At 35.2% G+C, this 25999-nt stretch overlaps 1 protein-coding gene across 1 annotated transcript in view; it reads left to right on the forward strand.

Annotated features, from left to right (window-relative positions):
• The window catches only part of klhl29 (kelch like family member 29), a 308679-nt gene that overhangs the window by 204715 nt on the left and 77965 nt on the right, over positions 1-25999 (forward strand). Inside the window, exon 6 of the mRNA XM_081378916.1 lies at positions 24810-24948. Coding sequence (XP_081235042.1) covers positions 24810-24948 — 139 coding nt within the window. The remainder of the gene's footprint in view (positions 1-24809; positions 24949-25999) is intronic.

Here is a 25999-nt window from a genome sequence, read left to right on the forward strand (position 1 = left end):
TATAAGTGCTATTATTGACAGTTGCATGTCTTACCTGTCTCAATACACTCGCGAGAGAGTCTCTGACAAGTCCAGACGCGCAGCTCTCTCCATCTCGAAAACGCCTGCCGATATTTATCCGGGTTTTATTCCTCCGTTTGTCACACAGTCCGTGACTCCGCGTGTATCCGAATATGGACGCTTTCGTTTTGTTGGCACTTCAATTCTCGCCAAAGAGTAATCGTGATCCATAACAGCTATAACCATACAGTCTATGGCTTTAACGCTTTAACCACCACTTCCGCACATTTGATATTCCGGTGTGGTGGGTCATATTTTTTATTTTATTCTTTTTTTATTCTTTGTCAGATGTCTTTATTGTTTATTGTGATAAGAAAAAAAAACTCAATAAAGTTGTTGTAAAAAAAAAAAAAAAAAAAAAAAACTGGTGTGTTGGAATACCCTATCACATGGTCCACACCGGAAAAAAAGGATAGAGCGGACATTGCGTCACTGAGGCGCGACATTTCTTTTCCGGGACGGCCAGTTATTTAAAATCGGAATTTCTCTGAAATAAAAAATCTTTGGAGACTTTTGAGATATTGTAAGTACACAACTGGAGGAAATATATCACACTGTGCAAGTTATTTTCGGAAATTTTGTTACAAAATTCCTACATATTGGAGCTTTAATAAATAGCGGTAAGTGATCACTTGGTCTAAATTTTTTTTTTAACTGCTTAAATTTATACTAAACATTTCGTATTTACTTTGTAACAATAGCTTTTCTATCTAAATTGTTTTTGTTGTTTTTTTTAATGGGGGCAAAAGAAAATTTTTTTTTTTTTTTTTTAAGCAAATGCAAACATATCAAGATTTTTTTATATATCGCCTAGCCCTACTTGCAAGACGTTGGCCCCGATTTCCACCAAAAAAGACATGAATATCTTATTTGATCGAGGAGAGTTAGAAACCTCTGTAAAATTCAGTGTGCAGCAGAGATTGTTTTGGGAGGATTTTTGCCAGTGACAGAATTCACAAGTAAAAGGATTATGTTGTTTCCCAGGCAAATAGAAAAATGTTCAAACACAAATGGATTTGACTCACTCGTTGGGTTTGAAATGGCAATTTATCATCAGATTGCACTATGAAGTGTGAGTGAATGTATTCAGTGTGTGTGTGTGTGTGTGTGTGTGTTTGCGGGATGTGCATTTTTAAACTTGACTAGTCAGTGGGTTGTCTGAATGATTAGTCAGCCTTAAGGAAGCCCTCTATAATTGATCTACTTTAGAGTCGTTTACCAAATGAGACTCGTTTCTTAGGAGGTGTTATATCATATAAAACCCACTCGTGTGTAAAATAAACAGTTGAATGGAGCCTAACAGAATGGAAAAGAACACTGCACTGATTATGCACTTGAAATTTATTGTTAAAAGCAATGGATTTTAATCTATCTATCAATCACTCAATCAGTCTATCCATCCATCCATATATCTATCTGTCTGTCTGTACCATCCATTCATCCATCTATCTATCCATCCTTCTATCTGTCTGTCTGTACCATCTATCTATCTATCTATCTATCTATCTATCTATCTATCTATCTATCTATCTATCTATCTATCTGTCTGTCTGTCTGTCTGTCTGTCTGTCTGTCTGTCTGTCTATCTGTCTGTCTGTCTGTCTGTCTGTCTGTCTGTACCATCCATTCATCCATTCATCCATCTATCTATCTATCTATCTATCTATCTATCTATCTATCTATCTATCTATCTATCTATCTATCTATCTATCTATCTATCTATCTATCTATCTATCTATCTATCTATCTATCTATCTATCTATCTATCTATCTATCTATCTATCTATCTATCTATCTGTCTGTCTGTCTGTCTGTCTGTCTGTCTGTCTGTACCATCCATTCATCCATCCATCCATCTATCCATCCATCTATCTGTCTGTCTGTACCATCTATCTATCTATCTATCTATCTATCTATCTATCTATCTATCTATCTATCTATCTATCTATCTATCTATCTATCTATCTATCTATCTATCTATCTATCTATCTATCTATCTATCTATCTATCTATCTATCTATCTATCTATCTATCTATCTATCTATCTATCTATCTGTCTGTCTGTCTGTCTGTCTGTCTGTCTGTCTGTCTGTCTGTCTGTACCATCCATTCATCCATCCATCCATCTATCCATCCATCTATCTGTCTGTCTGTACCATCTATCTATCTATCTATCTATCTATCTATCTATCTATCTATCTATCTATCTATCTATCTATCTATCTATCTATCTATCTATCTATCTATCTATCTATCTATCTATCTATCTATCTATCTATCTATCTATCTATCTATCTATCTATCTATCTATCTATCTATCTGTCTGTCTGTCTGTCTGTCTGTCTGTCTGTCTGTACCATCCATTCATCCATCCATCTATCTATCCATCCATCTATCTGTCTGTCTGTACCATCTATCTATCTATCTATCTATCTATCTATCTATCTATCTATCTATCTATCTATCTATCTATCTATCTATCTATCTATCTATCTATCTATCTATCTATCTATCTATCTATCTATCTATCTATCTATCTATCTATCTATCTATCTATCTGACTATCTGTCTGTCTGTCTGTCTGTCTGTCTGTCTGTCTCTCTGTCTGTATATACACGCACAACATCAACAACAATAATAAAAATAATAACAATTATTATTATTATTATTTATTTGTAGATGTAATAAACATAATAGGTGTTTAATATTATGTATGTTGGCCCCACTAATCAAGTTGGGTGTTATTTTCAAAGTGTGTCTTTTAAAGCACTTTGTGAATTCAGAGTCAGAAAGCTCATCCACCATTTGCAATGCCATTAAGTGAAACTAGAACTCATGAGACTTTGATCTGTTTGCTTGGAAATGACAGTCGTGTTATCCGGCGCGGTTCAGACTCCCCGTGAGTCCGTCTTGAGGAATGATTCGAGACAAGCCACTGGGTCGTTGACATGGAGGCAAACACAGACTCTTTGCAGGATTCCTTGTCTCGTTAAGACAGATCGGCCTCGGGCCATGCGTCGTACGCCCTGCCTCGAGAGCCACACGCTCACGGCCTGAGCGCATTTATAAATGAACGCACATCTCTGTTAATGATCAGGGACTGGAGGAATGATGCCATAACTCTGCGGGGATAAGCGTGTGGTGGAGGACGTAACCTTATATCGAAAAATAGCATGTGGAAAAATCGACCCAGAGTAGCGTAATGTTCTCTTTTTGTGCTCGTCTGATGCGCTCCCCCAGCAGCCGGAATGTTTTTTTCTTCAGATATTGTGTCTGGATGATAATATAAATTTGTAAAATGAACACCCCGTGTGCACATAAGCACCTCCATGAGGGTTCGGTGCCCTACAGTACCCCAAATCCCATGATGCATCATTGTAAATAAAGAGCCTGTGGTTTCAAAGCAAAGCCACAGCCGCGGCGCTCACAAGGGCTCGGGATTGTTGTATAAAACAGCTCGAGAGTGTTCAAGTAGCGTTCCCCTGCTGTTCCAGACAAACCACCTAAAATGGCACGGGTAGTTTTGGCTGTTCAATTAGGAAACTAATCAGTTTAGACAGATGATTAACACTGCGATACAAGGGCCACCCCGGGAGCGTCCCGCTTCGACGCATGCAGGGCCTGTGCTGCTTCTGTCTCTCCCATATAAACTTTTGCATTTGTGTGCATTTATTAAAATATTGCTGTCATTGTGTCTCCTAATTACGAGCTTATCTGGAAGCCACTCTGCAAGTTTCAGACATTTTAATGAGCGTGTTTATTTGTGTCCTTAATAGCTTTTTTTGCCTTATAGTCTTAACTGATAATCTGAAATAATGAGGTCAGTTGAAGCATTGGGTTTATCTAAAGCATATATGAAATTATATCCTTGTAGAGGTACATACTGATATTATTTAGACTTGTAATTAATTATATTATACTGTGTCTTCAAAAAGTATTTGGATATACATGTAAATGTTTGAATGTCACAGCATTAGACAACAATACATCAAATTAAGACAGCACTATTTTCTTTCCTTTTCTTTTCTTTTCTTATATTTTTTTATATAACAAAAAAAAGTTAATATCAATTATTTATATATGTATAATTTATATAATATAAAGTAATATAAATTATGTATATAATTTATACAATTTTAGTGTCAGTTAACCCTTGAAAGCTAAATATTATCTGAAAATTTCGAAAGAGATATCTCATTTTAATTATAGGCCTTAGAGGTATATAAAATGTTATTTATACATATAATATACAGTCTTTAAAAAGTTTTTGGATACTTAAGACACATTTAAACTTTTGAATGTTATTACATTAACAATACATCAAATTAATATAGCTAACGAGCAAACTTTTTTTTTGAAGAAAAAGTGTTCAGATTCAGTTTTCAATGACTTATTGATGATAAAATTATAAAATCTACTGTACATACTTTTTGTAATATTATTTTTATGAACTAAATTCATATTGACAAGAAAAAGAAACCAGCTCACTGCTTCTGATAAAAATATGAATAATTTATAAACATAATTCAATTATTAATCAAATTAATAATTGATAAAAAAAAATGTATCATCAATAAGTCCCTAAAAGCTCATTTTAATGATAGGTCTACTTCTGAGTCAGACTGAGTCAAGCTATCATATCTAATAATCATTGAGTGGAAGACAATGTGCATAATTCTGTTTTTACCCCTAATAATCTTTGTCTTAATCTGTAGGAGTCCCCCACACAGCCAGGTGAGTTTGTGCGGAACGGCGTGCAAAATTACAAGACAAGTCTTCCCACTTTAAGATGCAAGCTTTAAAATGAGACAACAAATTAAAACATCCTCCAATGGCTGTCGGACCCGTGGGCTTCATCTTTGACTCCTGTGGGTTATTTGCATGTTGGTTGACTGCTCTAGTAAATCTGCGTGACCGTACAGTGAAATAGTGCTGCTGCATTTAGCCTCAACAACATTTAATGCTATTCATGGGATTGGGAAGCCTTTTCCGGCGTACCCGTAGTGTTTAGGAGGATGAATGTGCTCTTTAAAATGTGAAGCCGGCTGTTGTGGCTGCGCCGTTATTCCCATTTTCCTCCAAAAAGATTGAATGAGCCGAATGTTTGATTGCGGACGCATCTTGTCATGATGGGAAACATTCATATTTATCACATTTAAATTTTGCTCATTTGAATAGCAAATTTCAGATGGTTGTACACCTGCTTGTGAATGCCAAGCGTGTTGTTTAAAAGCACGATGTTTGGAACTAGTCGTTTTGTCTGTTGAATGCAGGAAGCAATTTTGAGTTATTGCTGTCTGTCAATGGAAGGAAAATATCTGGTTTATGATTATCTAGTGGTGTTTTCACTCCTTTGGCATCGGGTTAGTAATCCATGTGATACATATGGAGCGTCCATGCTTGCGATCAGCATGGCAAAACAGATGAATTATGCAAAATAGATTAATTATGCATTCAGCGTTCATTCGCCAAACCTTAAAAATGACTCTGTGTACTCAATTAAAAGTCATGCATCTTTATTGCATAGGAAAGTGAAAGGTTCACCCCAAAATGAGTATTCTGTCAACATTTGATCATCAAGTTCTTTCTTCTGTTGAACATGAAGGAAGATGTTTTGAAGAATGTGGGTAACCTGGTCCCCATTGACTTCCAAAAATAAGATAGAAGTCAATGGGAAACACTAACTGTTTGGTTACCCATATTCTTCAAAATATCTTCTTTTGTGTTCAGCACAAGAAAGAAATTAATACAGGTTTGGAACATCATTTTCATGTTTGGCTGAACTATCCCTTTAATGGAATGAACGGATGCTATTTACCTACTGCACTTCCCTGATCAACATCGGGAGACGGTGGAATGAAGATGAGACAGTTCATTGCAATTTCTTTGCTTTTTGCTGGCGGAGGCTGTGTTCAGATATCCATATGAGAATTTATTAGCAAAGACTTCATGTCAAGGCTAAAATTAAGAAGTATTTAGTAAGGTTTAATGGAAAATCGAGCAGCCTCAAATATTTTAGCCAGCGAGTAATTTTTGGTATGTTTTGTCAGTTCATTTTAGTCTCACTTTATTACCTTCAGTATAATGTGTGAGTATATATGATTTCTGTTGACATTTTACCTATCAAATGATTAATTAAAATGTCTTTGAGATTCCTTTAGATTAACAAGAATAGACAGACAGAAATTAACCAGTCAATATTTTGATAATCTTACAAGCAAACTTTATAGAATAATAGTTTTTTTTTTATAATTTTATTTTAAAAATTCTTATAAAAATATAAAAGTCTAATATATATATATATAAAAAAAAATAAATTCAAATAATTATCACAGCACAACTGTTTTAAACATTGATAATAATAAGAAATGTTTCTTGAGCTTCAAATGAATGATCACGTGGCACTGAAGACTGGAGTAACGATGCTGAAAATAAAGCTTTGCATCACATGAATACATTTTAAAATATATTTAAGGGACTCTAAGCGATATCACGCGTTTTTTAGGCCAAAACATTTTTTGTCACATACAGCAAACATCTCACTGTCCGCTAGCTGCCTGTTCCCTGAACACACTGTAAAAAAACGCAGTCTCTGTAGACACCCCAGGCTCCACAAACGGCAACAAAACCAAACTGGCCCAGCCTGGACCACGAAACATAACAAACCGTGTTCTAGCCAATAACCGACAAGAAGGATTTGGGGGTGGGGTTTGGGGGGTTAGTGGGCAAATGAGGAGGAGGGAGGGTCTAGCTAGCCTCCGTTTTGTTTGACAATACTTCGAACGTCAACAAGAAGTGATGTCACCCAAAATCACTTAGAGAACCTTTAAAATAGTTTTTTCTTATAATAAAAAATATTTAAAATGTAAACAAAAAATTTCAATATTACTGGTTTTATTGTATTTTTGATCAAATAAATGCTGCCTTGTTGAGCAGAAGAGATTTCATTACAAAAATCTTACTGAACCCAAATTTTTAGAGGTAGAGTATACCTACCTACCTATATACCTATATATATTCATATATATTTTATATTTAATATATATTTTTAATTTTACACCACTTATTTCACCACTGGAAAGATTAATGCGTATTTAAATTGGGTCATTTAATGTAGTAGAAATGTGAAATTATTTTAGAAGTTGGTACGTTCTAGACTGAGAAAAGCCAGAAGATTTATTTTTGGCTCATGTGGATGAAAGACAACAACTCCCAGAATGCACTTGCTTCACTGCCCTACGAGGCCACTCCCAAGCCACGCCTTCCGGTTACAGAGGGCAGTATCGGAAGAAATGAAGCAGCTAGGCTACTAGTTGACTTGAAACTGAAAATACGCCATTTATCGTGAGATCCCACTCTCTATGGGTGGGTTGAAAACATGCGGAACTAACTCCTACTACTGGCTGTGGTCTCTCGCCTCTGGCCAAAAAAAGATTTTTCCAGAGACACAATACAGAAATCTCTCGTCTCAGGGGGACATGAGGGAGGGGAAGCACGGTCATTCAAGAATACTACCGGGTTTCTACTGATACAAAGTTCAATGCTATTGAGTACTTATTCTGGGTTCAGACTATACGATATCAGACTGACTTTGGCACGATCCGTTTGATGTATAGGGTGCTGTGGTGATTCCTAAATGACAATGGGCATCGGGACACAAGAATCGATCGTTTCATCTCGTATAGTGTGTCATTTCAGACAACAACCAACTCTGCGTCTGCGACGTCAACCACATCGTTAAAGACGGCAAGCCATGATTGGTCGAGAAGCAACGTGTAGTCTGACATCTTTCTTGTCTACAACAATAAATTATGAGTCAAAATCGCATAATCTGACACAGTGACTATTATAACAGACAAAATATTGTGTAGTCTGAACCCAGCATTAAGCGGTTATAGAGCTATTGTTCTTAATGTGAAGAAGGCAGAATCGTACTACCGTGCCTGGACTGATTCGCCTCTTTTGATTAAACTAGTCCATTTGCCATCCCAAACAGGGGTACATAAAGTGGATTATCGGAGGATTTCGTGCGGGCTCATCCATGTTCTATATTACTAGAATAAAGAAAAAAGACGAGCCTGCTCAAAATCCTCCAATAATCCCACTGCTTGTTACCGTAATTTCTGAAAGGAGGTGTAAATGCGAGCATGTCTCCCTGTGTGAACGTCTACCGCCGCCGAGGTGCGAGGAGTCAACGCTAGATAATTATTTTGCCATCTTCCATTGAGATGTATTTGGGAGGCTGGTGTGATGCAGTCTATTCTTATTATGGTTCTTAAGAAGGGAGCAACCCTCTGTGAGCCATACATTACGTCCCCTGCAGTTAATATGCAGTCGGCAGGAGAGCTCATTAAGATTGATCATTCGCAGACCGCCTCTTCTGTACCCAAACTCTGCTCTGCCTTCATTAATCACTCGCTTCTCAAGATAACACGCGCGTCGCCTGACAGGTTCGCTCCGAGACACTGAACCACGGCCGACAAACTGCAGCCGCTCTCCGCGTGTCCACAGACTGTCACCAACTCCTCTCGGATTCACTTTGTTTTTCCGGCTCTTTCTCACTCACTTTGCATCTTTATCTTTCCCCTTTTGTGTTTTTTTTCTCTTTGATTCTTTGTCTGTTGTCTTTGTCTTGATGCCTTATAACATACTTTATAATCCACTTGTGCTCTGTGTAATTGTCTCCTTGCTTATACAACTTACCTTGCTTATACAGCTTTTATATATATATATATATGAAGAGTTCAGATGCAAAAGCCTCTAAGTGCCATCTGAAATTTTATTATAAAATTAGCATTTTTATCAAGCTCGTACATTTAGGTTCAGTAATTATACTTTAATGACAAATAATAGGTCATTTTCATTGCCATTAAAGTGAAATAACTGAACATAAACACAAGCTTGATAAAAATGATAATTTTAGAAGAAAATTTCAGATGGCACTTAGAGGCTTTTGCATCTGAATTTTTCATATATATATATATATATATATATATATATATATATATATATATATATATATATATATATATATATATATATATATATATATATATATATATAATGCAGTAAAACACATAATCGAGGCCCAAGGTCATCTTGTGTTAGAGTGTATTTGACTTTTTAAAAGAAGCTGAGAGTAATTTAGCATCTTCAAAACCTCTTATAGAGACAGAGCGCAACGCGTCATAATCTGAAGACCACGCCCACCGGGGGGGGGGGGGACAGTCCAACGGTCTCCATTGACTTTGCATTGCGAGAGGCTGCCTCCTTGTCATTTCTTGCTTCTAACAAAAGACAGAATAATGCCTAAAAGCTGCCATGTGACAAGGTGTACAGCAAACAAGCTAAGAAACCCAGAAATAAGTTTTCATAAGCTGTCGACCCCAAAAAACGAGTGTTTAGGACATAAAAGTGGATACAGGCTGGAACGAATGGGTAAATTGTGGGATCCTGACACTCAGTATGCACTAAAAATACACCACGTGTGCAGTAAGTTAAACATTTGGTCACTGGTGAGTCAAATATCCAAATGTCAGTTTTATATATTATATTTCTGTAAGATAAACTATCCTGTGTTGCCGATTACGGTCTCCTCCAGCGGGCGTACGTTAGTTCTCAGAGTAATGAGACGCGTGACGCTCTGTCTCAACTGCCTGTATCCACTTTTATGTCCTAAACACTCGTTTTTTGGGGTCGAGAGCTAATAAAAACGTATTTCTGTTTTTTTTTTTAGCTTGTTTGCTGTACACCTTGTCACACAGCAGCTATTAGGCATTTTTCTGTCTTTTGTTAGAAGCAAGAAATGACAAGGAGGCAGCCTCTCGCAATGCAAAGTCAATGGAGACGTTTTGATTGTTTTCCCCCCGGGTGTGGGCGTGGCCTAAATACGCTCTGTCTCTATGCCAAGTATTAACTGTTTTTGAATGATAGCTCAAATCATAAACATTTTGACTTATGTCCATGTACATTAGTTAGCATAAACTAATAATGAACTGCACTTATACAACATTTATTAATCTTTTGATTTCAACATTTACTAATACTTTATTAAAATCTTGTTAACATTAGTTAATGCACTGTGAACTAACATGAACAAACAATAAACAGCAGCATTTTTATTAACTAACGTTAGCAAAGATGAACAAATACAGTAACACATGTGTATGGTAACACTTACATTCTCACTATTAACTAGTTGCTTATTATCATAGATATTACTAGGATATTGGCTGTTTATTAGTACTTATAAAGCACATATTAATGCTTTATTCTGCATGACCATGTTCTACATACCTTTTATCTTACCCAATACCTAAACTGTAAGAATTACCTTACTAACTATTAATTAGCAGTAGTTAGGAGTTTATTGTGGCAAATATATAGTTAATAGTCAGTTAATAGTGAGAATTTGACCCTAAACTAAAGTATGAAAATTTTGGAAACATTACTCTACACAAGTCTCTTGTGATCAAAAATACAGAAAAAACAGCAATATTGTGAAATATTATTACAATTTAAAATAATGGTTAAAATAAAAGTTGTGCTGCTTAGTATGTTTTTTTTCAACATATAAAGTTCTAATAATATAAATCTTAACTATTACTTTTTTTAAATCAATTTAACATCCTTGCTGAATAAAAGTATTAATATCTTTCAAATAAAGAAAGAAAAAAAATTGACTGACCCCTAACTTTTGAACGGTAGTGTATATTGTTACAAGATTTCTATTTTAAATAAATTATGTGTTTTTTTTAGCTATTTATTCATCAAAGAATCCTGAAAAGCAATATCACAGGTTATAAAAAAAATTATTAAGCAGCACAACTGTTTCCAACATTGATAATAAATCATCATATTAGAATGATTTCTGAAGGATCATGTGACACTGAAGACTGGAGTAATGATGCTGAAAATTCAGTTTTGCATCACAGAAATAAATAGTATTTTAAAGTATATTATTATAGAAAACCATTTTTAAATTGTAATAATATTTCACAATATTACTGTTTTTATTTATATATACAGGAAAACCTACAGTGTGTGTATATATATATATATATATATATATATATGATGACATTAGCCTCTGTAAAACAAGAATCTACTGTAGGTTTTCCTGTGACATCCCCAAATCAGCCTCCGCTCTCCATTGCATCAGACGCCTTTTTTAAAAAGTTCACACTTGAGCACCGCTGACGTTTCCAGCCCTCAAACTCTCATTATCAGAAGGGTAAGAATCGAGGTCAGAGAAAATTGATGCCAAACTAGTTCCTTTCATTCTCATCCGGAGACTGTTCTTTTTTCCCCCGACAAAGTGACATTCAGGCTGCAGCTCGCAATCAGAGGTGCCTCGTTTGCATACGCTTTTCCTAACCAATCAAATCAGGCCTTTCCTTCCTGTGGGAACGCTCACATCAGGGCACAGACGGAAGCCAGCGGGATAAACCCGCCCTCTTCTCAGCAGGAAGTCTTGGAGGAAGTGCAGAGATGGAGGATGGGCTGTGCCGCTCATTAGCAGTTCTTCAGGACAGACTCCTGCTTTCAAACACTATCATTTCAAGGGATTTCGGCTCGGTTTCCCCAACACACATAGGCAGGTTGTGTCCTCCTAATCGATTTTATTGGAGGTGTTAAGTGAGCAGGAAGTGTTTTGTCAGGGAGTTGTAATGCTGGATAATGAATGGTGTGTGTGTAGTGAATATGGGCTGGGCCTTTCCTGATATGCAGAACCTTCTGTGTTCTGTAAAAAAAAAAACATTAGTGTTTTGTAATTTGAGGAAGTATTTCTGTAAAAATATTTTTTTCTTTATTTTAAAATATTTACAGTATTTATTTACACAATGACAAGAAAATGAATATGATGAAAGCTCACAGGATGAAAATAAAAGGCTCACCTGAGGGTGTGATGTTACCCGAAAGTTATATTGTTGGTGTTTTTCTGATAAAAATTGATGGAAATCCAATAAGTTAGTTTCTTTATCACTATTACTGTAGGTGAACATACTGCTGGAGTGAATCTTAAATAGTTTCACATTGGTTTGTGCAGATATTGTCATTATTATCATGCCCTTGGCTGCTGCACTAATGTCAAAAATGAAGTTGTTAATTAAGGCGATGTTCCAGTTGTTTTCTTCATTTTGAACACTCTGTAATGAAAATGTTCCACATGAATTTTCACACAAATATTGCTTTAATTGATGATTATTTTTCTTATGTCCTTAATTTTACTTTCCATCCTGTTTCCATCACAAGTTTTTTTTTTTTTTTTTTACTTGAGGGGTTAACACGCTGCAGTTCATTAAAGGGACAGTTCACCCAAAAAATGTAATCCTGTCATCATTTATGCACAATCATGCTGTTTCAAACCTGCATTACCTTCTTTCTTTTATGGTAAACAATTATTATTATTATTATTTTGTCCATACAATGAAAGAAATGCAGGTTTAGAATGGCATAAAGCTATGTTTTTAATTCTGTGAAAGTACAATTTTATAAAAAAAAAATTATGAAGTACATTATGACAGTTTTTTCCCTTTAAGGAACTGCAGCTGTTTCCAACAAGCCCCATAATTTGCACTTTACTACATGTACTTACTATGGTAATAACAGTAAATTATGCATAATTACAAGTAACTAACCCTAACCATAATTCTATAGTAAGTACATGCAGTTCATTATATTACTTATTTGAGTTAGTACAATGTAACCACATCTCCTTAAAATAAAGGGTTACACTTTATTTTAAGGTGTCATTGTTACAGTGTAATTATACATTTAAGTACTGAGTAATATTGAGCAACTACATGTACTTACTATAGGGTTAGGATTTTGTTGTGGGTTAGTTGAATGCAATTATGCATAATTTACTCGTATTACTATGGGAAGTACATGTAACATATGTAGCAAGGACACTGTAATATAAAGTCTTACCAAATAAAGTGTAACCAAAGTTTTTAGTTAAATTGATTTTACAAAAGGCTAACAATATGGAAAGTGAAATTAAGCACACTATGAATTAATCACCAGTTAAAGAAAAAATGCTTTAATCAACTTTTTTTTTTAATGTTAGAAGTTAGTGCAGCACCCAGAAACATGTGACAACATTTGCTCAAAGCACTGCAAAATGATATAAAATTCACCTCCATGTTCATTTAATCCTCTCAGTGAACGTGTCGACGCGCTCACTTGGATTTTTCCTCAGCAGAAAGAATTTAAAATATTGACACTGTGATAAAAGAAATAAATGTATATATGATTTCCATCCTGAGTATATAATCCACGTTATGACATATATGATTTCCTCATGAAACTGCATAACAGGAGTGATCCGGGTTTGAAACAGACTGCAGTGTATTAGCGATGAATCTCGCAGTAACAGGAGCAGATGCTGCACACAGAGCGTCAATGACGCGTGCTTTTCTCCACTAATGAGAATGCACATAATTAGGGATCGAGAAACAAAGGCGAGCGAATGCAGAATAATGCAAGTATGAATCACACACTCACATATAAACATGCATGTAGACTTCAATCTGTCATCGCATAGTTTAGTAGCTCAACTACTGATCTCAGAAAAGCTTTGCATGATGGGTGCAATCGCTGGAAATCGCTCTTAATCACTCAAGCTGTGTTCAGAAAACGAATAGCGCGGAAATGTGCTAAAATACATATCGAAAAAATGAAATGCTTTATTGATGAAATGTTTCCACAGTGCAGTGATTGTTTTGTGCTTTTGTTGCCAAATTGTACCATCGTATGTAAGATAATCCATAATTGCCAATCACTGGCGTTTCATTAGGAGTGTGGCTACGGTGAACATGTTCACATAACAACTGCGCTCCGGCATATTTTTGTTGGGGCTTCTCTTGTTTCTGTGTAATGTACAGTCCCTGGGGTTAAACCAGAGTTCCAGCGGCTAGAGGGAAATGACTCTCCGTGCAAAGACCCGGACCACTAAAGCTCAGCGTTTTCCTGCTATTATCATTGCCCGATTTAAATGCATCTGTTGAAATAAGGCAAAGCATAGGTGTAAAATATGCTTGCTTTGACATATTTTATGATGCAGAAGCTGAAGTCAGCACTATGTTTGTCAAAGTGAGCTCTATGATGTGTAACCGTACATGAAATGAAAGCCAACGATGTGCAGATTCCCAATACTGGCTAAAGCGTAATAAAATAACTCATGTAGTAAATGGACATGATGGTGTGACGGATTTAGATGAATTCTCCAGATTTCTACATCTTTTATGGCACGATTGGTTTGCTTCTGCTTTATTCAGATCAAGTGTCTTGAGTCATAATGAATTATTAAACGTATCTATTCTTGTGGTCATCACTATTAGCAGATACTGTTAATTAAAAGACATGATCTGGTTCCCATCTGAACATTTTTGCTCACTGCTAATATTACAAATACTTTGTTATCTGAGACGTGTTGGTGTATGCGTGCGCGCGCACACACACACACACAATTTCAATATCTGAGTCTGACTCATACAACACAGTGCAGAGAATATAGAATATATTCAGTATATTTGTAATATCATGTGGTGAGCCTGAGGGTTTTGAAAAGGTCATAGTTTGTTGAGCATTCCTCCGTTAGAATACTAATCTAATATCTTATAATATCTTTTATAAAAAAAAAAATTAATTATAATTTTTTTTTTTTTTCAGGAGCTCTATTGTTGCATAGCAATAAGATACAATTGTGAAGGCAAGATTAGAAGTAATTAGAAGCGCATTGATTTGTGTGATAACTCGTTGCGGTGATCTCTAAAGCAGGTTTTTTTTTGGGCCAGACCCAGGGGTCGTCAGTAAATGATTTCAGAGCACAATACCGACACGCGTTATTCTCTGAGAGTTAATGGAGTTGAAGCTGAACACAGCTAAGAATGAAGATTATTGTATCAGTGCCACCTGCTGAAATAGCTGAGTGAGGGCTCAAGCATTTTATATCTAGAAAATAATCATATAGAATTATAATAATGTGTGTATTTGTGTATATATATAACGTCTTATATACATTATATACGTTTCAACTTCATGAAATCAAATGATCAGCATTTATTTGAAATATTATTGATTTTTTTTTGTAACAATGTAAAAATATTTACTTTATGTCTTTTACTGCAGGATTTTGTTATTGTTGGTAATGTTTTTAAGACATGGTTAAAAACAGGTTCCTAATGTACAAGGTTCCTAATTTTGTTTGCTTTGCATCCAAGGTCAAAAACACTTTCATTTTCTCATTTTATACACTGCAGCATCACCTCATTTCTCAAAGAGTCTGTAACCAGTTTGTTGGAAGATTAGGTCTCTCTAAACCCCTCCTTTCCAAGAGCTTTCTCTGCTCTGATTGGTCAGACGACCCAGTCTGTTGTGATTGGTCGACCGCTTACAGGGCTCGTCGGAAATGAAACTCCTCTTGCCATCTTTTCATATTTTCAGCTCTGGAGGCTTCCTCTGTGCTTGATATGAACGTTGGTGTCAGTTTTACCAGATCAGTTCCAGCGTGCGTTCTCATCATTTTGAAGTGGATGCAAAGTGGATTTGCATTGCTAAAAAAACAGCATCTTCTCGACATGTCGACACACAAACTAAACTCTTCCGGTCTCGGCTACAACTACAGTTTTTGAGGGTCAAAGTGAACGTTCACAGCAGCCAATGAAGAAATGAACATTAATTACATTGATATGTTGGTATTTAACAGGAAGTGAAACTCGTTTCAGAATCGATTCTTTTTTTTTTTTAGGAGACAATACATTTATTTATTGTAAACTTTGATCTTTAAAAATTTGCAGACCATTTACATTCACAACCATCTATAATACATGAAAGGTAATATTAAAAAAGCATAATATTTAATTAAAAAAAAACGATTTAATAAAATAATTGACAGCCTTATCGTTTTGACATACATGATGTGACATTAAAGTACAAACACATTTATAACAGCATACAGATTGACTTTACTTGGAAAACATTATTTATTAAATTTAGAATTAATTCTCGGGTAAAAATAGGATTTTGTTTTTACATTTACTTGTCTCCATGAACCGTTTCTGGAAATTGAAATGAATTGAAGCTGATGTTTTGGCAAGAATGCCATTTAATCCTTTCATTTTTTATTATTTTTTTTACTCTCATTTAAACTGCCATTTCTGATATAATGTGCCAAGTACACCAGAAACCAAGTGGTTTCTTTCCAAGCATAATGTGTTGGAGTATATTGTTTTGTTAATTACAGGGGAAGTAAAAAAGGATAGAGGGAAAATTTGCATACTCCTGCTGCTTTGCTCTGAACTGAGAGACACAAACATATTCAACACTGAACCTAAAGACCAGCCCATCAAATATAATTTAACACTTTAAATGGATCTTGGTCTGTGTGTGTATTTGCACATCGGTAAGTTGTGGCCATGTGCTGAAAATAATTGCTTATTCCATGAGCTAATTGCTGCGATTAATTCAGTTAATGAGTTCCTGAATTAGTCAGATAAATGCGTTTGCGTGTGTTCGAGTGTGTGTGTGTGTGTGTGTGTGTGCTCTGCCTGTCAATTATGAATTTTCGTCACGATTATCCCTCTCCCTCAACCTAGATGAATCTGTATTGGAACATAACGTTGCCTTGTAAACGAGTTTATTTTTAATTTACAGGGTACTCAACCAAAAGAGGGCCAAGACCACTAATGAGAAATATATGCACACTTTAAGATGTTTTATTTGGAGCGATGTCATGTCACACATTTTCACATTAGCAAGCCAATCCATGCCTTCTCCATTAACTTACATTATTTGGATATTTTTTACGCATTATTTAGTGCATGTTTTCTTCTTGTAGGGTGTCACTCTGTTTAACTTTCCACATTTCAATGGGATTTTTGTGGTAGAAGTTTTTTTGAAAACTGGAAATATGAAACTTCTTCAAACTTCATCTGTGTTGAAGCATTTATCACCTGTCCAATAGGAAAGATCTAAACCTGGCCTTGATCAACTTCTGGTGGGTTTTGGTAGAGACTTGATTTTTCTGAGTGATGGTTATGACATCTCTCGCTTTCTGTAATTTCTGTTGGACTTGTTTATGTAACATGCTAGCTTTTAAAGAACCTTTATTTTTAAAGAATTTGTCATAAAACAAACAAACAAACAAACAAACAGAAATTGATTTTTGTTTCTTAATTCTTAGGTAATTTCTTATTTTTCTAAGGTAGTCAGCATTTATTTTGGTGTATAAGCATAAATACCATATTAATATGCAAAGTAGAATACCTCTGATTTTAACACAAATCTGGAAAATGTTACCCTTCTTAATATTATGAAAATTATTATTATTATTATGATTTTTTTTATTTTTAAAGTGTAAATATATGATTTTAGCACTTCATAAATTAGCTGGAATTGGATTTGTAATTTTTAAAAACCTCAATTGTTTTTTCAACCGCATTCCTTTCTGTGTGTGTGTGTGTGTGTACACAGATAGATATAAATATAAATGCATATAAACGCATAGAAATGCCAAATAAATTAATTTTATATAAAATATACAGTATAATACATATAGTATATATATATATACATACAGTATAAAGGACTTAAAATGTTACAATTTTAAATGAAATAGTCTAAATGAAACATATTAAATACTGAATTGTAAATGTTAATGTTTTTGTTAATGTTTCAGAGGACAGAACTGAATTGAAGAATCAATATGAATGAATCACTAAAGTGAATCAGTGTGTCGCCAACATGAGCTGAGAATGAAGGCTCGAGTGTTTTCGGAATATTCTGTGTGTGTATTCATGTGTCTTCTGAGATCACACACACGTCTACGCATTTATCTACCCGTGACTCTTTCTGCTGCTTCAGTTGTACACTCACCACTGACTGCATTTTGTCAGAATCTATCAAGTTTAATCCAGCAGGAAAGCAAGATCAGCTTTGACAGATGGAAATAGCCCCATAAATTAGATGAATTCAAACAAGATTGCAGAACCGCTTCAAATTACCCAGAGCCTCTTGCATTTGTGGTTTCAGTAACTTTGCCATGTCAGAGATTCTTCTTGTTTTAATATAAGTCGATTAGATAATATCTTAAGACTTAAGTATATTGAGTGCGTCTATTTATCTGTAATGACTTAATATAATAAGACTGTAAGAAATGTGGTTTAGAGTTTAGCCTGTAGTCCTGGGTTCATTTATTTTATATCCTATTATGTGCATGGCTATATTTCTGGAAGTTGTCATTATTCTGAGCAGTCAGGGAATATATTTCCCATTACAGCTCTGAGTCAGATAGTATATCAGGTGGTGATCTTTGAACTCGAGTGACAACCCTGCTGCTGCCACAGGAACCTTGATGGATTTTATTGGTGGCCTTTGCCTCCTCGGTGCTGTTAGCACTGGAGATTTGTTTTTGTAAGGCCGTGCATGTGTGTGTGTAGCATGAAGTGACACTGTTCTGGTCTTGGACCAGCTTTTTGGAGGGTTTTGGAGACGAGAGCAAAGACTCCTGACAGGCGTCTCCTCCTGAATGCGACGAGGCCAAGGATCATTTGTCCAGTGAGGCATCCAGCACAGATTCACTGCTTCAGTATCGGCGCTAACATGTCCCTGGATACTGAACTGGAGAGAAACAGGAGTAGTCCATTGAGCTGCGTGAAGCCACTGTTCAAAGCAAGAAGAAGAAGAAAACAGCAAAAGTTCGAATGTAACGGTGACCTGGAAAGATTTGTGAATTTGATTAATATTTTTTATTTTCATATTTGTTTCTAATTCAATTTTACATTAAGTAAGTTAAGGGCTGTAAATGGTACATGTTGATGTAGAGCATATTGGTTCTCATTTTATTTCTTTTTTCATGTTTTATTTTAATTTCATTTTTGTTTCATATTTTTTATTTTATTTTCTGTTTTCTTATCTTACAATAAGTAAGTTAAAACTAGGGCGGTAAATGTTAATGTAGAGTATATTTCTTTTTAATTTCATATTTTTTATTTTATGTTTTCTAATGAAATTTTACATTAAGTAAGATAAAACTAGGGTTCTCAATTTAACATGTCAATGTAGAGCATATTTGTTCTTATTTTATCTTTTTTCTCGTATTTTTAATTTTATATGATATATTTTTATACATTAAGTAAGTTACAACTAGGGCTGTCAATTTAGTATGTTAATGTAGAGCATTGCTGTGTTCTCATTTTATTTTAATGGATTAATTTTTATTTTATTCTATTGTATTTATTGAGAAAATGCAATTAATTGAATGCAATTAATGATAAATTAATATAACGAAATAATTAGTTAGCAAGCATAAAATGTATCCTTCATAAAGCAGTAAATTCAATTATTTACATCAAACATTTACATTTAATGTTAAATTCAGAAGTAAATCACACTTATATTTCCTGCAGGCTTCATCTCAATAGGGTTGTTTTGTAGTGCGTCATAAATCATACTCCCCTCCCATGTAGTTGCAAATGGACTCTTCCCCAAAAGCTGTTGTTTTTTACTATCCTTACTTGTAACGGTGACACACTTTGCTGGCTTCTGATTGGATGTCATTTTTTTTTTATTATTCACTCCCTCAGTAGCTGCTGAAGAAATGATGCTGACGTTACGCCCTATTACGCGGTGGAAGCCAGGGATAAGTGTTTACCTATCGCTCTCACATCATTTCTGTCCTCCTTACACACCCCTGCAGGGACGCTTGGATCGTTCCAGCGTATCGATATAACCAGTCAATCCGCACGTTTAGGAGCTGCCATTTTGAAACACATGAGCTGACCAGTGAACCTTCGAATAGCTCAGCTGGAAAACTCATCAAAAGGTTGTTCTAAGGCCATTTCATGTCCATCTTTCCACTGCACTTAAATGCTTATTATACTATCTCACCCCGTTCATCTTATCCATTCATTGTGATCATGTTTCGGTTCAGCACAGTTCAATTGAATTGAATCTGGTCTTTGTTTGCGGTGCGCTGAAGGAAGGCATTGAAAAGAGTCTTTGTGTTTGTGAAAGCTGTTGCGTGTACAGTGACCTCTCTCCCGTCTCGGCCTTGCCATTAGTCAGCTCTCACATCTGACTGACAGGCTGCACTCTCACCGCCTGAAAAGAAAGATTTCGAGGGCTCTTCTTATAATAAAAAAAAAAGAAAAGAAAAGAAAAGAAAAGATGTCCGATTCTGTGGTTGGAACGGAAAGTTCTTAAAATGAACCACAGACAAAATCAATGATATCCATTTAGTAGTGGAGACATATTGAGTTGTGTATGTCTTGGTAAAAGTATATATGATCAATGGTGACCTTACCGTTTCCATGCTAAATTATTTTCTGCACTTATTATATTAGATTATGTTAATTAGAATGTGTTAGACTTGAAATTAAAATGTGTTAGACTTGATTTCACTTGAAATAGATGTGTTTAATTATGTTTAAATTCAATTAATTCAGTAAAATTAAACATAAATTAATTTATGAGATCAAGAATACAACTTAGAAGTTCATTGTATAGGATGTCACTAATTCATATTTTTCTTCCGTTGCATTTTTATTCACATTTTGTCTTTTTAATAGAATTAATTAGCTAGCAATCCGAATATAGCTACAGATTATATTATATTCAATTATGATGTTTTAGTTTGCTGTTTTCTTTTGAAACTGTTGTGGTGTAGTGAATGAATCACTCGGAGTCTGCGTTTTTCTCCACAGTGCATTATTGGATTATTGAACGTTCTCTGTTTATTTGTGGTAAATGGACTGAGACGTGCTGATTGGCTGTTTAAGTCCGCTGAGAGGCCAATCAGGTTAGAGGTGAAACTGTCGCGGGTAATGACCTGAGAGTGAGACATGTCTGACCATGACCCTATACGTTTATGAGAGACACGCACACGTGTTTGTGTTAATGTTGTCTCTCAGGATTGTGTTTCATGCACCATTAGTTTCCTCCACCCTTCATGACTGCCTCATTCTACAGTAAACACACACACACACACACACCTACAAAACATCGACGTGTGTGCTGCACGGAGAGTTTATCTTTAGTTCAGCACTAACAAAGAAAGTAGGTTACTGTTGCACCATTTTCTGCGAGACAGACAATTATTTTCCCATTACATGCACAGCACACACTGTAATTTTCGGTGTGTGTTCAAACCATCAAATCACAAATAATCCTCCGTCCATGTCCCTATCAGGTCGGGCAGAGGATCTCTCTTCCCCTGTCATGTGATGTTTGGTGCCCTGTGCTAATGATCTCTGTTCCTCACTGATCTTGACCCCGCATAATTCGCTTTTCCATCAGTTTCTGCCGTGTCCTGCGACCTTGCAGGGGCGAACCATTGTTTACTGACAACTATAGTTCCTCCTGTGTAGCTCTTTCGCTGGTGAATTGGGTGTCGTGAGCAGCGCAGGAGATTGGAGGTGAAAGCCATGTCAGTCGACGGTGACTCACAAAGGCTTGCTGCGCGTCGTTTCCATCGCAATCACACACACTCACGTGAATATTCTATATAAACCTGTATAATGCGAAGAACACTCAGTTACATTTTACTAAGTTTTCCTTTTATCCCAAGTTGAAAACTGCTGTCAGGTTTGGCGTAGCTAATTAGTAGAGGAATATTTGTGCAAGTTGAGCGCTGTTTTTTGCTATTGTTTGCAATAATTCATAGTATGAGTATGAAATAACTATGAATCTTTGCTATTTTTGTATTTACTTAAAAAAAAGTTAAATATTGTTTGTTATATATATATATATATATATATATATATATATATAGATAGATAGATAGATATAGATATAGATACATATATATATATACAGACAATATTTCACAAAACAATACAACACTTAATTAATGGAAAAATGGCAAAGAATGTGTATGCTTTCTAGCACACAAAATATATATTTTTTAATAATTCCATTATGTAATATTGTACAAAAAAATAAAAATAATTAGCAAAAACGTGCGTGCACACACACACACACACACACACACACACACACACACATATATGAAATTGTTACATTTTATATTTATACTTTAATCGTCAGATAAATCCTGAGAAACTGGATTGGCAAAATATTTGTAACAATTAAAATTACATTTAGCATATTTAGCATATATACAGCCTATATATATATATATATATATATATATATATATATATATATATATATATATATATATATATATATATACACACACACTCACATATTCAATTTTTTTTTTTTATATTTGCAAAAATGGCAAAGAATTTTTATGTTTTCACACAAAAATAGATACTTTTGCACACAAAAATTTATATATTCTTATGAAATATTGTAAATATTGTAAATGATAGCAAACACGCACACACATATGCATTTAGAACTTAAATCGTCTGAGAAATTCAGAGAAATTGGCAAAATAATCAGAATGGCTTTATACTACGTAATGTTTTGCATGACAACTATATTTCAGACTGTAATGATCTGTGTGCTTTTAATTGCGTTTTAGCGATTCAAATTCCATTTAGCTTATTTTTTATTTGTTTTTAAATCTATTGATTAATTCCAAATTGTAAACTACCGAGCCTGGAGTGTTGAAGCATCAGTAAATCAGCTACTTTCTCTTTAATGTCAGTGTAATTTCAGGCAGCCCTGAGATTCATTTTGTTTTGTTTTGTATTGCTGAAGTGGCCGCAGTGGCTCAAGGCTCTCTTTATTGTTCTGTGTGTGTGTGTGTGTGTGTGTGTGTGTGTGTGTGTGTGTGTGTGTGTGTGTGTGTGCGCGCTGCGTTAATGTAGTTGCTCATTTTGGTGATGTGTTTACAATGCTGTTCCATTTGCTTTAGCACTGCAGATCAAATTGATTTCTGGATATGCACATTGTTTCTAATAATTTGATTCTGTTCTCTCTGCTGTTGGATCTTCTCAGTTGTCCTGTGATTTTAAATTCAGTTAAGTAGTTTAATGAATATTAATTATGTTATGTCTGTATATTGTAGAACATGGCTTTGTTTACTAAAAATGCTTTAAACTAAATGCTTTAAATTGATATATCGCTCTAAATATGAACTCTCATGTTAGAATGAAAATTGAGGTAATTATCTGTGTGTACAGAACGCTTTCACCAGCCTTTGTTCCCTAACAATCACTATATGATGCATCTTGACTAAAATCTTGCTTCGCTTTTCTGGACTGTAAAATCAACCAAGAGGCACTTTCACTCAATACGAGCTGTTATTTATAAAAAATATCACAGATTTGGACCATTAGGTTGTAGAAATAAACAATCGACACTGAAATCTCCAGAACCTTGCTGACAATGCTGAGGAAGTGCGAACTAGCCGATTGTGAATCGGTTGAGAATATCAAGCTGCAATAACACTTTGCATAAAGAGTTGCGTAACGTGTGTCAAATGGGTAATATAATCTTAAATATGTTGTAGCGGTTGTGAAAAAGAAAGCGGTCGAGCTGTAGCTGGATAAAGACACAAGATGGCTGCCACAACGTTGTGCTGTGCTTTGACTTCAGACGCTGCAGTGTTCGGCTGTTGAACTTTCACTGGCTCCCTGTTAAAGTTACTCTGCGAGGTCCGGTTGTCAGAATCACTTTATAGATCCTCATTAAACAGGGCTTGTATCCGCTTCTCGTCTCCTTGGACTTCTGCCTCAGTGTTTGTCAGACGCCTCATTTATTTACATATGCATTGAAACCTACATCTGCTGCTTGTTTTCTCTGCGCTCAAAACCGTTTGTCCGTGAATGTTCTCATTATTTTGGTAAACATGTCAAATAGGCAACAAGATCGGCAGAAAAATTAATTTATAGTAAAATATGATCATTTATAAATGTCACTTTATTAATGTAAATCTATGTAATCTCTTTCTCGTCAATGCAATTTTTTCCCTGCGCTTTTCAAGATCAGAGAACATTTTTAAGGAATTTCTTGTATTGATGAAACTGTGAATTTAAAGTATTTTTATAAATATGTCTGCATGCTGAGGTTCGTCTCTCACTCTCTCTCTCTTTGAAGCTTTCTGTTTGTTTACAAGATGTTTTGCCTGTTTCACTCTTGCGAAAACTCTTGCCACCCAGTATTTGTCAATGAATATAAACTGCAATTATTTGGAACGAAGTCTTGTGCAGCTGTATTTGGAATCATGATTTAACCATTATATTTTAATGGTATAAGAACATTCCTTTTGGAAAATCGTGCATTCAGGACATGTAAATAAAAAATGTAATAAATTATAAAATTCAAAGAATGATCCAGTTAGGTTTTTGACACACATTATTCAATGTTGCTAGTTTTTTTGTTGTTGTTTTTGTTGGTTTCCTTAGTCCTAAAATATAGACAATACAGTTCTCCTACGCAGGATTGTTAAAAAAGCCACAATACCCCAAGGAATATGATATTAAATCAATATTTCTGGCATATTTGAAATGTGTGACACACTGAGGTCAGTCAGTTCCTGACATGAGGATTGCACTGAGAGCTGAATATTTGAAATTACTATCAAATTAATATTTGTAATTGCATTACTATTTTGCATCTTCTAATATTAATAATTCTGCTTGGTGTTTAATGTGCATCGTTGCTTCTAATGTGTCCATAAAGTGTTGCATTCTGATTCTATGCTGATTTTGATCTACTGTGTTCCACTGTGGTGATTTCTGCCACTGTCTGCTTTTGTTGTTGCATCTGTTCCCCAAAAAATCTGAATTCTAAATGTGTTTGGCATTGTCTGTTTCTTCTTTGTTCTACAGAGATGTTGAAGGAGTTGAACCAGCAGCGCAGAGAGAAAGAGTTTACAGACCTGAAAATTATAGTTGAAGGCAAAGAATTTGAAGTCCACCAAAATGTTCTAGCTTCCTGCAGCTTGTATTTCAAGGACCTGGTGAAAAGGTTTGCCTTCCTCCCTTCCCACCAGCCGTTGATCCAATCTGTTCTTTTCATAGGACGCATTTGTGTCATTTTTTTCCCTCCCTCTTTTCTCTCTTGCAGGTTTGTAGGAAGACTTTGGTTTCTATCACAGGGCCAGCAGCCATTCCCCATTTTCGCTCAAATGAATGTATCTTAAATTGGGGAAAAGGGCAAACCTTGCCTTTTTATTACCTTTTCTTCCCCTCATTATAGAGCATTTATTTCCATTTTTAAAAGCAGAGAATGTGTTCCATGACTGAGGGATCTTAAAAGAACAAAACAAAAATGACAATAGGTATTCAAATCATCCCCCCAAAAAATACCATGTTAGGCATTTTGGAAAGTGTGCTCCAAAAGCAATGTGGTATCTGTCATTTTGACTATGAGATGAGCTTTGTCAGCCATTTTATCAGCAAAGCGTATGGTCTTCATAGGGCATAAAAGTTTCCCATTCATATGTTAAACATTCACGGTGGGTGCATTGAATGCATTCAGAGTCGCAAACAATGAGAGGAGCCGAGCAACTTTCTCTTGAATGGTTACCTTCACAGGTCAGAGCCATTTACTGCCTCGCTTTTCCAAATTACACTCTTCTGCATCCATTGCCAGCTCACTTTTTGTTATTTTTATTATTAAAATATTTCTGTGGTAGCACATTTTCCAGCATTGCACTGTGTGTGTGTGCGTGTGCGTGTGTGTGTGTGTGTGTGTGTGTGTGTGTGTGTGTTGTTCATTCATTTTCAGCACATTCATCCTCTCAATGTGTTTGTTTTGAATCTCATCATCAGTGTTCAAGCTTCAAACTCCAGCCTACTCATCATTTAAAAAGCCCATGAATAATTTGAGAATCTCAAAATATTGGAGGCTTTTTTTTTTCTTTTTTTTCTATAAACAGCAAATAGACATCGGATTGTTTTGTTTTCACAGAAGAAAAGCAACAGTACATTTTAAATCCATATAATGCAAAAGGTTCATTTAGTCAGCGTAGAAAGTACACTAGCCTATAGATGACCTTAAAGCTAACAGACTTGAT

This window comes from Scardinius erythrophthalmus (genome assembly GCF_964197995.2).
Source record: "Scardinius erythrophthalmus genome assembly, chromosome: 11".
NCBI lineage: Eukaryota > Metazoa > Chordata > Actinopteri > Cypriniformes > Leuciscidae > Scardinius > Scardinius erythrophthalmus.